This window comes from Candoia aspera, chromosome 7 (genome assembly GCF_035149785.1).
Source record: "Candoia aspera isolate rCanAsp1 chromosome 7, rCanAsp1.hap2, whole genome shotgun sequence".
Taxonomy (NCBI): domain Eukaryota; kingdom Metazoa; phylum Chordata; class Lepidosauria; order Squamata; family Boidae; genus Candoia; species Candoia aspera.
The window spans coordinates 40104741-40122011 of NC_086159.1; the positions used below are offsets into that span (position 1 = coordinate 40104741).

The 17271-nt window shown below is 41.2% G+C and overlaps 1 protein-coding gene across 1 annotated transcript in view; it reads left to right on the forward strand.

The window, feature by feature from the left end:
* Positions 1–1661: 1661 nt before the first annotated feature.
* SLC6A15 (solute carrier family 6 member 15) overlaps positions 1662–17271 on the forward strand; it is a 40210-nt gene continuing 24600 nt past the window's right edge. The window contains exons 1-2 of the mRNA XM_063308976.1: positions 1662–1857; positions 15646–16121. Of these exons, the coding sequence (XP_063165046.1) occupies positions 15833–16121 (289 nt within the window). The 5' untranslated portion in view covers positions 1662–1857; positions 15646–15832. The remainder of the gene's footprint in view (positions 1858–15645; positions 16122–17271) is intronic.

Here is a 17271-nt window from a genome sequence, read left to right on the forward strand (position 1 = left end):
TTTGGTCCCAGTGTGTACTCTTAGAGACTTGTACTGTTCACTATACCTTACTTTATTCAGAGTGATCATTAAGACCATCATTCTTCTCTGAAGCACCTTCTGGTCCTGATGCTTTGGTCAGTGGAGTACATGGAATGAGCACTGGAGACAAAGCACCTACCTATCTGGACAGCCTGTTGCCGGGCTTGGAGGACTGTGCTGAGGAGGACTAAGTGGCTAAGGCCTTGTCCTCAGTCCATTGCTCTCTTCCCTGCCCCACACCTGGGGCAGAGAATTCTTTCCTCATGAGTGGGCTTGTATATATTCTGCCCCAAGTCCTGTTTTGTCAGGACTTCAGCCCATGTGACATACATTTATTTTCAGCTCCCAGAAAAGAACAAACTCACATAACACCCAGTAAGCATGGTTGTGTGAGCTTGGCAGTATCTTGAGCTGGATGTGGTAAAGTGTCATTGAAAGAGCAAAATCTCTTGATGTATGAATGTATGGCTATTTCTGTATTATTTCTATATGCAGCATCATCAGCTTGAGGGTACCCAACTTAAGTGTTCCTTGCATTCTAAGGAAATAGTATTTAGCGTCTCTAAACCTTAATCTGGATTGCACATATTCAGTTCTTTATTCATTTAGAAGTCCTTTGATGTCCTGGGGCTGGTAGCAAAGAAGTCCAACACTGTCTGGTTCCCGAACAAAGCATTGGGTCAGAAGAGATGCTCTCATCGGTCACACCACTTTGCATTTTGCATCCCTTCCTGTACTTGTTAGTCAGGTTTAAGCCGTTTGCTTCACCCTAAAGCACAGCAAGGTTGATCTTGGGTATGGTTTAAATAAATTGTGATTCCACATGAACCTCTGATTACTGCAAGTTTTCCACCCACTTTCTATCTCCTGGCATGTAGATTTTGCTAAAGAAACATATACCCATCCCAAATAATAAGGGTTGAAATTATTTTCTCCTGGCTGTAGACGGAGACAGCATTTGTTAATCCCTTGCTATCTGCCTCTCACTCTCCCTACCTAGAGAGATCCGGGTCAAAAACCGTTTAGTGGAGATCAATATGTAACTGTCAAGTTTCATACTTCCTTAACCCATTTTAAGGCTTAACCACTTTCCCTTTCTTCTGTGTCTCTTCATTTTTTACCGCCTTTCTCTTCACTCCCATCCCTACTTTCTCCCACCCCACAATTCCAGCGTCCCCCTCCTCACCAGCTCTTGTTTGCCAGGAGGAAGACGGCGCCGAGCAAAGGCAGACATGCGCAATGAGGAAGCCAAGCAGTCGCATTTCTACGGCGAGCACATGGCTAGCCTGCGAAGGAGAAACGTGCCGCAACGTCCCGCTTGAGAGACGCGCAGGGTGGGGTTCTTGGGCTAGCAGCGGGGCGGCAGGGTCTCGATACCAGAGCTAGTGGCAAATGCGCTGTTGGCCAACAACAGCATTCCGGCGTGTCTCATAGTAGGTAGATCTAGGTGGAGCGAGGAAGGGGGGCGAGGGCCGCCCTTCGGCGGGAGGAAGTACCCCTCACGTTCTCCCTTCCTCCTGGGAGGTGGCCGCCGGCGCTGCAGGCTGCCTGCGTCAAGGGAGGTGCGGCTCCTCTTGCCCTGCCTTTCCCCCCCTCCTCCCTCCCCCCTGACTTTAAACGCCCTGCCTCGGAAGCGCCGCGCACATGTCTCCCTCCTTTCGCCTCGCATATTAACGCGCGCGCACGCACACACAAGCGCGCCTGCTCGCCCGCCTGCCGGTGGAACCACTCATTGAGTCCTCGTTGCGCCGACCTCCGCCACATTGCAGGAGGTGCTGGAGGAGGTGAGGGAGAGCCGCCCAAGGCACGCTGGGTGCCCCTCACTTCCGAGAGCAGGTAAGCCCGGGGGGTCTGCACAAAAGCGTTCCGAGTTGGGCACGGCTTGAAAAAGGAAAGTGCCCGCGGGGCCGGGGCTCGCGGGCTAGTTGGAGGCATGAACAAGACGTGAGACGCTGACATCCACGCTTGCCCAATTAGGGGCTAGAGATCTAGCTAAGGAAACATTCTGCCGATCCCTAGAAATGGATGGGCATGTAGGTAAATCGCCAGATTTCCCTGCTTTCTAAAAGAGATTCTCGACACCTTCTGCGTGATAGGGAAGGGAATCGTCAGGGGACCGGATAGTGGCCGCAGGAGGGACAAGGAAATCGGAATGAATCGATACTTATAGGACGTTCCCATCAATGGTGAGCGTTGCCTATCTCCCCCGCTCCTCCTCCCTCCCAACATTCCCATCTTTGGAAGGGGATCGGGGCAAACTTCCTGGCGGTTTACATCGAAACGGGTTCAAATGACATCGCAGAAAGAAAGAGAATCGAAGTCCAGGCTTCTCACGGAAAGCGAGCAGATGGGCACCAATATCGCCGGCAGGAAGCATCCTGTAGGTCAGACAGAAAAGGAATTGGGGCCAGTCTGGAGGCCGATGGGTGTACAGATGCAGGAGGAGAGAAGGAGTTGGGGTGGGTGGTTGGAGGAGACGAGAAAAATCAGGAAACCTCTGGCAAGTACGATTTAGGGCCAAAGTGGCGCATTCTGCACATCCTACCCTTAACGCGAGGGAGCTGTCCGGGGAATCAGTGCTCCTTTAGCGCCCCGCTCTTTTAAAGAGTCTCCTCCAGCGTGGAGGAAATCTTGGCGTTCCCGCATTTCGTTTCGCGGCCGATCAGGGTATCAGGGCAGGAGAAGAAAGGCGGCATTTAATGCAGTTATGCGTAGTGGACGTTGCATCAGAAGAAAGCATGGCTTTTCGGCTCTGGCGTGCTGGTTTAACTGCCGCTCCCCCCCCCCGCCGCCGCCGCCGCCGCCGCCGCCGCCGCCTTCACTACGTTTATTGTGCCTGCTGTGTCCCCTCGCCTTTTCAACTGGTGCTTCCCCCATCATCAGAGGTGGGACGCAGGGTAGTTTGTGAAGCTTAGTACGAAACGGATCTCAATAATTTAAAGGCTCCTGGCAGATCAGGAGAGTGTGAAACGCCGCTGAGGACGCCTGCCTTGCTGCCCAATATAAATTCGGGTCTGGCTTCCTCAGCGTCCACAAAAGATGTTGATGGAAAACACACACACACACGCACACGCACACACTTCTGGATGGTGGTTGATAACAGAAGGGAGGTAGGATGTTGATGCTCTGCTGCTCATCACATGGAGCTGTCCAATGACAGTTCACGATAAGGGGTGGGCCCAATGTTCGGCTTCCCTGGCACATCCCTAATCCCAGCCTGCCGGGAGTGGGGATGGAGAGGCGGGAGCAATCCTGGTATACAGTGACGTCAGCATGTTTGGGTAGGTATGTTAATGAGCCGTTCTCATTGTCTGCAGCGCTTGCCCCCCTCCTCCGCTCCTGCCAACGTTGTAAACCTCGCCCTCTACCCCCCACCTCCCACCCCCACCCCCCAGTTACCAAATGAAAGGAAGATCCTGTCCTTAAAAGGCCATACGCTTGGACTTTTGTCAGCGCTATGGCTTGCCTAGCTATTATTTGTAATGAATGCTAACAAGCCTTAAGGAAGACCTGACTTTAATTGACTACTTGCTGTGTATTGTTGAGGCAGTGTGGGTCTAGGAATCAAATATATAAATTGCATAGGAAAATGGTGTATTTACTTGTTCTACACATGTATCATATTACACATGATATACTTCCACACCTGTTCTTATGAATAAGATGAGAATATGTGTATACCCATTTGACACAAAGGCACTAAAGTAAGTCAGACTGTACTGTTTCCTCCCCCTACAGTGATTACCCACACCACAACTTTTGACTGATTTTTAGGACAATAAACCCCACTGAACACAATTAAGCTTACTTTGAAATAGTTACTGGAGTTACATGCATACCTGACTGATATTAGCATAAGCAAAAGAATTTGGGCTATTATTTGCAGTTATTTTGCTTTTCCACTTTTAAGGTGTTGAGTTTAAGGACATGTGATAGTGGATTGGTTGCTCTTTTAGACATGGTTTAGCACTGCGAAACACTTATTTTCCTGAGCACATTGAGATTGGATGAGGTGCATATGTACAGTAAATTAAAACTGATGGGAAAAAAGACAATTCAATTTTGCTCATTCTCTGATGTATTTTATTTAGAAGTGATAAAACTGATGACAGAGCAGTGAGGTATTTCATCAGATTTTGTGCTATGACTGTGCAATAAGCATTTAGCCTCCAGCCCTCACTACCCTTTAATGTAAAACTTAAAACAGAAACAATCTTGAAAAAAAAAGAAAAAAAAACTAAGGTGGAATGAAAGAAGTATGTTGCAAAAATATTACTCAATTGCATCAGCAGTCAAAAGTCATCAATTTACCTGTTCACTGACATGCAACAAATCTGTTCACTAGAATAGATGGTCAGCATTATTTAATAGATAAATCAATTATGGACAACTGCAAGAATAATCATTAGGCATTAACATTTTTGAAATAATTGTAATAACAAAATATTTTGTTAGTATATGCCACATCCCTTTGAGTCTGAACAGTTGATTTTGAACAGCTTGAAGCATATCTTCAACTGATATTATCTTAATAGGAAGAACTGGGCAGAACTGCAGAAGCACTAATATATGTATTAATGAGTATCTAATATATGTGCATGTATATGTGTGTGTATATATTATCCTTTCTTTATAAATTTTGTTTTCAGATTTCCTCCTCCAAGATTACTATTATTACTACCAATGCTGTATATCATAAAAAAGTGCTATGCATGTCAAAATAGCATTTTTAGTAGTGCTTAAACATAATTTTCAGGGCACGATATACACAATAATAATTTCATAAAATGGCTGTCATAGAGGATATGGCCAGTTGCAAAATACCCCATTATCAGAAGCTAAGTTGCTGAATTTGTGGTGTCCTGGCCTGTCTAGCCTCCCAAAATGCTCCCACCAACCCAACTAATCTGTGTCATTTTTCTGCACAAAAGAGCCTGACATTATATAGACCCTCCTTTCATGCATTACAGTACTTTTAAATTTGTTAGTTTTAGTAGAATATTGTCACTGACTCATCCATAAAATAAATGCAGAAAAGAATGGAAACCTAGCAAGACCCAAGGCCAGGCCTGTGTTATGCCTTTGGCATCCTTACTGATACTCAAATGCCATTTCTTTTACAAAAGAAACATTAGCTAAGCTCACTTTTTTCTCACCCCTACAGATTGATGCTTAGGTTGCAGTAGAAACTATTATCATGTTATCAACTTTCAAGAGCTTTTCTCAAAGGAATGTTTCTAGAATGTAGGCATCAGAGTAAACATAGTTTATATTCAGCGAGGAATTATAATTATGATGATTTCCTTTTCCTGGTGGCAGAGTATTGTCATATTCTGAAAAGTGATGTTTAGTTTTGGCTCCATACAGACCCTAACTTGAATTATTTAAAATATTTAGATAACCACTTCTATCATTACCTATTAGCCATGCTGGCTAGGATAGTGGGAATCATAAACCAAAGGGTATCCAGATTGGAAAACCCTGACATACACAATAGCCTGTGCATATGTACAAAACATTTCAAATACAAACTGTTTAAAACGTGAAATTACCCTTCTTCAGTCTAGAAGTTTTAAAATCAAAACAGCTGTTTTGAACTTAAAACACTTTCAGAAAAGATTGAAGCAAGTCTCAAAAGTGTTTTGTATAGCCCTAATGGTTTGTTTAAAGGAGTGACTTGCCAAGTTTCATGTTCCTAAAGTGTCTCCCATTTGTTTTATGTACAATATAATGCAAGATCCAGAGAAAAAAAAGATTCACACTTAATTAGAGTTTCACCTTTGGAAAAGTTGGCCCTCTGATTAAATGCTGAAGTTTTAACTCTTTCTCTGTTTCTGCTCAGTAATGATTGCAAGGCTTTCATATTCATAGGACTGCTCATCCCCTCTCCAGCAATTGCCGTAGCTACTTAGAAATCTCTCATGGAGTAGACTTGATTGATTGATTGATTGACTATGTGCCATCAAGTGGTTTTCAACTTCTAGCAACTACATGGATAGTTTTTCTCCAAGACAATCTATCCCTTACCTGTCCTTTCAAGTCTCCCAATGGTGCACTTATTGCCACCATAACTGAGTTATCCACCTTGCTGCTGGAATGGAATAGACTATTTCTGGTTTATTTATGTAATGGGCTTTACTTTCACCTACTCATTCTTATTTATTACCCTTTAAAGGAAGAGTGCATCAAATTCTGAGCATGTTGTTTTAACCTGGATATTAAACTTTATGAAATCTTGTAGAATATTGCCTACAAGTAATACTATTAACAGCTTTCAACAGAAACACATATGTTGGTTGATAACTGTCTAATAGTATTATAAGAGTATTTCTATTGAATATATATTGACCTTGAATTTTACATAGTGTATTAAGATTTTCATTAAAACTTTGAAACTTAATGGCCAATTGTTTTGGTAAATGCAGCAGAAGATAATTCTTTCAAATTATTATGTATCTGGTGCCCAATAACTAGTAAACTATGTAAGTAGAGTGGCGATAGGTGCACAGTTGGAAGACTTGAAAAACAAAGTTGGGGATAGATCATGCTGGAGAAGGTCTATCTGTATGGCTGCTAAGAGTTGACACTGACCTGATGGCACATAATCAATCCAATCAATCAATCAATCAATCAATCAATCATATAAGTAGAATTTTTAAGTCAGTTGCAATTCAGAATTCTCAGTATTGCTTAATCTTCATGCAGATAGTAGCTTTAAAAGAGGATTGATAAAGAGTAAAACCACTGTGAGTTGATTTAGAAGTATTTTATTAAGATTGGCATCATAATACAACCCAGGATATGAACAGAAAACAAATGCCAGATCTGTATTTTTGCACAGAAAAAAGACCATTAATATAAATACATTGTTTCATATAATTAATTACTAGGGGAAAAATGGGGTCTTTTGTTATGCTTCCTACCATTTTTCATATCCTCCTGTTTTTTGTTTAGTTTAGTTTTGTTTTCCCCTCCACTTCACCTGCCATATTCTATTACCACTGAGCATCTACCATTAAATTAACAGAAAATTTGGCAGAGGACTTGACTTTTAATTTTCTTTAAACATTTGAAACATTTAAAATAAGTCTCCGTGAGGAATAATGAGAACCAACTCTGTCCTGGCTCTCATCTAAACAGATTTTTCAGTGCTTTCCTACCAAAAATGAAAAAGGGGTCTGACAGCACCTTTCAGACAAACACATTTTATTAAAAGCATAAGCTTGCCTGAACTGCAGCTCACCATCAGATTTGTGGAGTGGCTAAACTGATGTAGGATGAGGTGGAGGACGAAGGGATTCTCCTCAGGATAGGCAGAGATCTTTTCAATTTCTTATAAGAGGTGACTCAACTAGCAGATTACAAAACTCAGTGGCTAATAGCTTTGACATTCCTTTCAATTAGCAGATCTCCTCTCTCAGGTTTGATTTTTTTTAAAAAAAAATATTATTCATCTTCTTAGTCAATTTCTCTCTAAGCAATAACATCCCACTTATTTCCCAAGATCAAGCATCAGATCTGTCTCTCTTTTTTTGGCAGTCTGCTTGCCAGGTGGAAGCTTAGCAAAAGCATCTTCATTGCTGTTTTTACCTGCACCCAGCAGGGATTACTGGCTGAAAAAAAGCTGTTGATATTTACTTATTGCATGAGTAGTATTAACATCACAAGACACAAAAACATGCAAGAGTAAACTTATACATTAAAGTTTAACAAGCAAACTGACATACTGTAAAGTCTTTGTATTTCAAACACACCTTGAAGTTCAAAATCAAAAGGACACAAGATCATGCAGTTATCCACCCATCTACCACCTAGTTCTAGTTTCTCCATAGCAAGTTTTTTTTTTTAAAAAAGCAGCACAAGTAGTCCTTGACTTACGACGACAATTGGGACCAGAATTTCCATTGCTAAGCGATGTGGTCGTTAGGCGAAATATCATGTGACTGCACCACTTATCGACAGCAGTCCCAGTAGTCCCAGTTGCAGTTGTTAGGCCAGGACAATGCCATCATTAGGTGGGGACCTCATACTTCTCCTGCCCTGATGCACTTGCCTTCACTTTAACTCCCCCAACCTGCCTATCTCACCCCGTCTCTGCCCTTTTGGCTTCCCTGCACTCTGCTGCCTATCCTTGCTGCCCCCTGCAGCCCTGGGATGTGCATGGTGAGCCTCGTCTGCTAAAGGGAGCTTGCCAGGCCCAGCTGGGGAGGAGGCTGTGCCTTGCCATCCCACTACATCTTTTCCGACTGGGCCTGGCAATCTCCCTTTGGCAGACAAGGCTCTGTTGCCCTGCCACACTCACTGCATAAATCCCAGGGCTGCCCCCTCACCCAGCACCTGGATCCTGGGCCACCAGCAGGAGGAAGAAGATAGTAAAGGTCAGCTGCGGGCAGCGGCAGTGGCAGGGGGAAGCAGGGGTATGTAGTGGAGTGCAGGCACCCAAAAGGGCAGAAATGGGAGGAAGATATGAGGGTGGGGAGGAGTTGAAGTGCCCCTGTGGTCCTAAGTGCGGGTGGGCTGCCAAGTGCTTGAATTTTGATCACGTGACCACTGGGGCACTGCAATGGCCATAACTTCAGGGACCAGCCATAAGTCCATTTTTTCAGCACCATTGTAACTTCAAACGGTCACTGAACAAATGGTCATAAGTCAAGGACTATCTGTAATTTGTTAAGCAGGCTTGAAGGTATACCAACATGACCAGCCTTCTCTGAATATGTGTTTAACTGCTGTTTTGCTCTCAACACTCTACTGCTACTTCACCCCATCCAAACTAATAGCAGCAAGCATGTAACTGGCACTTGAGGTGGCATTGGCTTGACTGGAAAATGTTTGAGAAAAAGTAGCCCAAACAAAGTCACAAAACACTGGCCAGTTGCTTTGCTCAATCAGTTGGAACATTTAGAACTGCCTATTGAAACAGTCCAGCTTCATTTCATGTGTTTTTGGATCTCAAGATAAAATGTTCATGGTTTATTTTATGCTCAGAGCACCCAAAAAACCTATTTTGATATTTGAATGTTTTGAGATTGAAATGCTCTGTACATCTCTATAAATAAGATTTAACAACTGATTTAATAAAACAGTATGTTACAATTTCAGAATATTTGTAAAATCACTAAATTGGGCATCTTGGAAATAATTACTTTTTGGAGGTGTTGTCAGGGTTCTCCAGAAAGCTGAATTGGTAAGACTTAAAGAGGAACTGAAGATTACAGGAAAATAGATTTACAGGTAGTCCTCACTTACCAATTTATGATGTCAGTTTGGGCAGTCCCAGTTGTCGTTGTTAGGTGAATCCCACATGTTTGCAGTGTCCCACGGTCATGTGATCTCCATCTGCAACCTCCTGCCAGCTTGCCCATTGACTTTGCTTGTCAGAAGCTGGTAGTGAACATCACAAATGGCTATCATGTGAACGCAGGGCACTGTGATGTTGTAATTGCAAGCTGGTTGCTGAGTGCCTGAATCGTGATCACATGTCCATGGGGACACTGTGACTGGCACAACTACGAAAGCCCATCATAAGTACACCTTATTCAATGCTGTTGTAACTTCAAATGGTTGCTGAACAAGTGTATGTTAAGCGAGGATTACTTGCATTGTGGAAAAGCTAAAGAAGGCCTTATGAAAGAAGTCCTGGGGCTGCTGTGGAAGAAATGCAAGACTGATTTATGATGAAATCAACATTAAATTCTCATGCTTCTTTCTCCTACCCACACAATATCATGAGCTATAAGTTCCCACTCATCTCTTGGTTTGGTAATAGCAGAAGCACCTGCAGGATCTTGCTGTTTTCATCAGAATGATGAAAGTCACATCAGACCACAAGCTTTTCCCCCTTGGGGCATGCTGACTGCATCACTCTGATCCCCCCTTACCCACACTGTGGATGCCACTAGTTAACAGACTGATTTGGTATCAGACTGTTTGCTTGTGGCAAACTGAAAACTGGCTCTCACAGGTATACCCACAATTATATCCACATAGCCTATGTATTAGTATACAAAACCTTTTGTATTTTGAAATTTTAAACCATTTGTAAAACAATTAAGGACTGTGACATATTTATTTTGCTAGAGAACTTTGGCGATTATTTAAATTTAATGGTGAAATGTTATATATGTCTACTCATATTTAAATGGTTCTTTTTAATGGTCATTCATGTAATTAGGCTTTTACCTGGATGTATTTAAGATTATAGCTTTGCTGTAAATTGTATAGACCCTAAAGATTTAGCTTTGTTATAACATCATTACATTTAATTGTTAGCAGATCCAAGAAGTACTGTTTTATCTAGATCAGTTGTCATATTTAGTGAAAGTTCAAACTGCATACCGCTTGGATCTTCATCTGTTAGTAGCAGGTTGAGGGGGAATTTGTTTCTGGAATATAGGACAATATGATCTGTGTGTAACAGATTTTCATAGCAGATTTTAACTAATATTTTAAGTGGAACATTATTACACTAAAAAGTATATAAGATTATTATTGTTTCTACAGGAGAAGCAATCTAAGGGAATCATAATCAAGAACTTCTCAAGAGCTGATATTTGCAGTTTCCACACATAATTGTGGAAAAATTACATTTGTATGCCATTGTAACTTTAACAGTCATTAAATGAGACAGTTGGTAAGCAAGGACTACCTGTACATTACAGTAGTCCAACTGGTTGGTGATGAAGGCATGACTTACTATAGCTAGGCCCTCCGGCTCCAGGTATGGTTACAACTGATACACCAACTACGGCTAGATGTAAGCCCTTCTGGCCATGGCTTCTATCTGCTGATCCCACAGGAACTGTGAATGCAGAAGGACCACCCCAAGTCATTAACTTTTCCCCTGACAGATAGAGCTTGCCCATCAAGGAACAACTCTGGTTGCAACAGAGACCCCAACATATCCACAGGAATTCTGACTTCCTAGGGTTCAGCTTCAGTCTGTTCTTTCCCATCCAGACTCTGACAACCTCCAGGTACTGAGGTCAACATGGTCCAGGGTAGTGATGTACAATTGAGTAACAGCAGGTTATTTATGATACTTAATCCTTCACCATCAGATGACCCTCTTAGCTGCTTCACATAGATATTAAAAAGCAGGAGAGAAAGGACTGACCGCTGTGGCATCCCATACATCAGGGGCCACCAAACTGACCTCTCCTCCCCCCAACACCAGTTGGAACTGTCCACCAAGGGAGGAGTGGAACCATTGTAAAACAACATCTCCTATTCTCAGTAAATCCAGAACGGAAGTACTCCCTCCATCCTCGTCTCAGCAAAAATCATCTAAGAGAATAACCAGTGCTGCTTCCATCCCGAACCCAGGCTTGAACCATGACTGAAATTATGAAGGATGTTGCAGGTGGTCATACAAAATGGCTGCTGCCTATTACAAAATGAACAGTCCAAGCTCACTAAATGTCCATAAAGATAACATAATAAGAATATTCCCTATCATTTCTATCCACCTAGGAATGTCCAAGTAACCCCAATTTACCTTTGTCTTTTTTTATTGGCAGCTAGATTTACTTTGAAACAAAGCATTGGATTGTATCTAACTACTAATACTGTTTTCTAAGAATCCACATGGGAGTTCAAAAGCATTCTGGAAAAATCAAAAATACTTATCGAATCTAAGAGTACATTTTGTAGTTTGCTTCTGCTTGTCTATATGGTTGAAACAAAGGAAGTCTGATTGATACCAGGAGAAACATCAGTGGGCACATCAGTATTCACAGGAATCATACTGGGGAACCCGGGGCCACTTCATTCCCATTAGAATCAGTGTAGGGCCTTATATGACTTCTGTTGTCCTATCTTAGAGCAAAGAACCACACTGAGATGGTAGCTTGAGTCTCTAGTGTTTAGTATTCTACTCTACTAGGCAGAAAATCCTGCCAAATTGAAAGGCTGTGGGAAACCCTCACAGATAAACCCAAAAATCAAGGCAGGTCTGCCCTGAGTTTCTTCAAAGGAAAGTTCAAAGTCTCTAAACTACTCATGCACTTTTCCCCCTGGATAGGGGCCCCTTCCTACTCACCATCAGTATTCATGACATCCATCTTGTCTTTTTCCATTAATGAAATATGGATTAATTCACCCCCAGAGCAAAATAAGACCCAGCTAGAGAGCATGGGTAACATCACTCTGCTCTTATGTGTACAGAACAATGAATATACACTGGTTGAGTATGCTACGGGTCCCGTCAGCCAGGGAATGCCAGTTGGTGGGAACTAGAAGGCGTGCCTTCTCTTCCATAGCACCTGCCCTCTGGAACATTCTCCCCCCAGAAATTAGGATGTCCCTGATCCTGTTGGCCTTTTGTAAGGCAGTGAAGTCCTGGCTATGTGCCCAGGCCTGGGACCCTGAGTGTGTGAATGGTCCTGTTTCTTGGTTATATTAACATCCATACATTGTTTACTTGGCAACCGTGTTTGTTTATTTTGTATTTTAATTGTTTTAATTGTAACTGTTTTAATTGTTTTATAGTTTTATTGTTGTAAGCTGCCCAGAATCACTTGAGATGGGCAGCTATAGAAATTGAATGAATGAATGAATGAATGAATGAATGAATGAATTGAAGATTTGGTCATGGAGCTTGTTTCATAAATAGCACTTTGCATCAAAAGAAACACTTAACCTCCAGTGGAGTCCAAAAAAAAGAAAGGAGCACTATACATGTTTCCCCCCCCACTTTTTTTTAAAGAATGCTTATAGATTGCAAACAGAAGTATGTATTGCCCAGAACTTAACTCCAGCAAGTAGAGCTGGAAGGCCAAGGCACAGGTAAGTCATAGAAATCATTGCACAGGTAAGTTCAGCGGGGAAGAGGACATTCATCAGAGATGGATTTCTTCCTCATATACTATGAACAGTGTGCTGATAAATAAAAAATACATAGTCCCAAGTCTCCAATCGTAGTATGAATAAACACTATTTTTGTGGGTGAACATTGTGCTTTCTAAGAGGTGAACCCTCAAACATAGACACCAGCAAAACTTCCATGATGAGAAGTTGAGCTGTTTTTGAATGGATGAATGTCTATGTGATAGTTGAATGGATGAAATGTCACTGAGTACAGCATGCTGAATGAAAGAATATTTATATGCTGCGCCCTGGTTAAGTTTTACTTTTCAGCCAGTAGTGGCCTCCTACTCATTGAATCTCTGAGTTGCAGTTGCCTCCTCATTCTATCCCTGTATGACTTATTTTTCCAGAGACAACCATACAACAGGCACACAGAAAAATATTTTTTCCAACTTACGAAAACAAGGATGACACAATCTGGTGGCAGTGATCAGTAGAAAGCCAGCTATTCATTTTAGCATGTGCCTTTGTTTTTCTGGAATACATGATTGCAACGCAATGCAGCTCTACATGAAGAAATAATTGGGATAGCCACACCTTATACTCTTCTTCAAAGCAAACAGCCATGGAGTGCACTCTTGATTTGGGCTCTCTAGAATCCCAAATTTGTGATTTTTTTTTTTTTGCAACATTAAAACAGGAACAAGAACAGGAGGCTCTCACAGTCAGTTCCCACTCTTAATCCCCACCCTACCCACCACAACCAGTTTGTAACAGAACCCAAAATGGCAATTTAGGGTTGATTTGGGAAATGTAGGAATGTGAACCTCCTCAGAGGTTTCCATTCCCACCTATAATTATAAATAAATAAATCCCAATCTTTCAAGTCCACCCCTTTGGCAACATCAACCCATCACCAAACAGACTCAGCCCCCCACCCCCCACCCCCGCAGTGGGGGTGACAGGTCCCACAGGGTTTCCTTCTCTTCCTTTTCAAAACCCTTCTCCAGATAATGCCTTCCTCTACTTTGTGCAGTTCAGGGCACATTCCAGCTAACAGTACTTCAAACTGTAAACACTGCCCAAACCAACTTAGGTTTGCAAGCTCACATTGTTCTTTATTAAAACCACAAGATTTTCAACAGCCAGAGCTGTCTATGTCTATCTTAGTCACCAGCTATTAAGTAGATTAAAATTCTCAAAGTTCCTCTAGTGTTCTAGCACTCTGCCTCTAATGCCACCACAATAACCCTTCTTCCTTTGTGGAAACTTTCCTATGAAAAAATTAAAACTCTCAGTTTCTCCTTATCAGCAAAACCAGGACAATGCATTTGCTTGGGTTTCTGCATGGATACTAGAACAGTCAGCAAGAAACCATGGCTAAATATACACCACCATAGTTGTATTTAAATATGAAAAAAATCTGGGCAGATATATGAAGATAGCTTGGTATTTGTAATAATAATAATAATAATAATAATACCACCTCTTTTATTGAAAGTAAAATGTGAAATAATGAAATAATTTGTTATTATTTTAATGGGAGTAGTAGTGGTAAACCATTGTATGGTTGTTGTTTTAATTGATCATTTTATTGTAAACTGCTCAGAGTCCCCAGATGGGAGGAGATAGGCAGGGGCAAATTAATTAAATACATAAATAAAGCTGCTGTTTGAAACCTCTTAAGAGCCTTGCAAGACTTCCTAGATAGTTGTTCTAATGATCAAAAGTTGGAAGGCCAGTCAGTGAAATTACATTGGGTTGATATTAAGAGCAACCCACTCTATAGATTACATAAGGGACTGCCTTAACTTCAAAATATTTCTGTATTTTAAAAGTTAAAATTATATACTGCAACTGTTTGTTCTCCTTACCAGATTCCAACCCTGGGTATATTCTGTCTTAGACATTTTAGTTTAAGTAGTGAAAGATACACCTTAGAAACATAACTGCTGATAAAAGTAGATAGAAAACTATACTAGGTTTTGAATTCTTGTATTACCAAAGAAATATAAACATTGTTTATGGATACATATTTGCATGCTGATTAAAAATCTATATTTTTGTATTTTCTTAACTGGATTAACACTTGGTATAATTAATAGGAGAAATGCTTAAAGGCTACATAGCAATGGTTTTACTTGTGAGGGTTACATTTCATAAAAGAGAGGTGGGCAACCTGCAAATGAAGCCCATTCTTTCCTTCTTTCTGACTTCAAAATGGCAGAGAGCTGTCATTTGGAAATGCAATTGGAGAGGGCCTCAAAGATCACCCAGAAACTGATTCTGGATCAGCATGTAGCCCCAGAAAATGCAGATTGCTTATATCTACTATAAGGAAAACCAATAGAATATGAGCTAGGATATGTATTTTTTTAATACACCGAAACAGACTACAGACTACATGTAGTCCTCAACTTTTGACAACAATGGAACCGGAATTTCCATATGTTGTTGCAGTCATAAGTCTAGTCACTACATGACCAGACCCAATTTTACAACCATTTTTATGGCAGTCATTAAGCAAATCCAACTTCCCCAATGGATTTTTTTTTTTTTTGCCAGAAAACAGCAAAAAATGTTGCAGAACAAGATCACGTGACTGCAGGATGCTGCAGCCAGTCATAAATGCGAGCAGGTTGCCAAGTGCCCAAAATGTGATCATGTGACTGTGGGGTGGTGGTGTGACTTTTGTGACTTTTCTGAAGCTGTTGTAACTTTGGATGGTTGTTAAACAAATGGTCATTAAGTCGAGGACTCCCTGTACCGTAATATTTTCTGTTGTGTAATCACAGTTTTTCTCTCTCTTACATGCAGCTATTTATGTTAACAGCAAGTCATTACAAACAGGAAGCAATTGCAAACATTTTGATCAGGTTGCAGAAAGGAGTCACTGTGGACCTTTTCTTCAAGAAGTTTTGTCTTGGCAAAAATCTTTCTTGACTGAAGCTGGACAGCCTGTCTGAATCAAATCTCCTCTGGCATTTTCATTTCCTTACTGCAAATGCCTAAGAACAGCAAAGTAGTAAAAAGAGAGATAGATGATGATGTCATCGAATCCGTTAAGGATCTCCTATCCAATGAAGATTCCATTGAAGATGCTTTTAAAAAAAGTGAATTGTCGGTTAATGATTCAGAGGACAAAGATGTAGATGTGGAAGAGGGATCTGATGTAGAAGATGAGCGGCCAGCCTGGAATAGCAAACTTCAGTATATTCTGGCACAAGTTGGATTTTCTGTAGGCTTGGGAAATGTGTGGCGTTTTCCGTATCTGTGTCAAAAAAATGGTGGAGGTAAGGCTGTCCGTTGTACTCATGGAGTTTGCTATGTGTGATTGAATATTCTTGGTCTCTTATTACTTTCTCATTTCCCTCTGACCTCTGAGGTATTCAAACTTCTAAAAAGTGAATCTTTTAAACATCCCCAAAGCAGCTGCTGATACAGAGTGAGATAATTCTGAAGACTCAAACAGGAGCAAGTAAATTGCTTTATGCTTCCTGTGAAAATCTCACCTCTGTAGTTGATATTACATGGTGAGGAAATGCCCCACTGATGCCAATAGGAGTTATCTCATCAATACAAAGAGCAATTCTGGAAGAGCACTTTTCAGCAGAAACTCAGCAGTGGAAGAAGTATCCTTGCCGGCTGAACTACTGATAATAAATCAGTCTATCCAATATTGGTTACTTACATCTTTATTTTTAAAAGTGTACATGTTAAATAGTTGTATGCAATGCGTTACTTGGTTTAATCCCTGAACTTTTAATATACTGTATCTCTTTCACAGTTGAAGATTTTTTCTTTTTTCTTTTAAATTACTAAAGGAAGAAAGTTGATCATATTTCAGAGGCTTTCATAGTTTATTCTGTGAAGATAAAAAAGATTACATGTTACATTTGTTGAAGTTCCCTCACATGAAAATTACAAGAGCCCATTTCTAGTTTTGCAACCTGCCATTTAACTTAGAAACTCTATGAGTTAAATGATTTTATACTGGAACTCACAAATCAGGAACATGAATAATACCAAGTAACAAATGGGACAGAAGTGAAAGAGCTCATTCACAAGCAGAATGGTATATATAATCTACTTTCCTGTAAGCTCTCAGAAGGAAAGAAAGGTGGATATTACAATTTGTCACGTCCTCATGTATGAGGTCTTACATGACTTCCATTCTCCCTTCTTGAAGGGGCAGGGGGAGAATTTTTATTCAGTATATACTATGTCTGCTATTTTACTTATATAGACCACCAGGAGGCAGTGCATGACCAGTTTCATCCTATATTAGGACTAGTCAGATCTTACTCTGTTGGGTTCAAACGCTCTACCAGGGGGAATTGAACTTATAGACCATTGCACTTTAGATGACTATATATATAGTGCATCAGCTTTAGGAACTATCCTGATCCTGGTGCTCAGTGGGGTTGCAGGAAGAATATATAT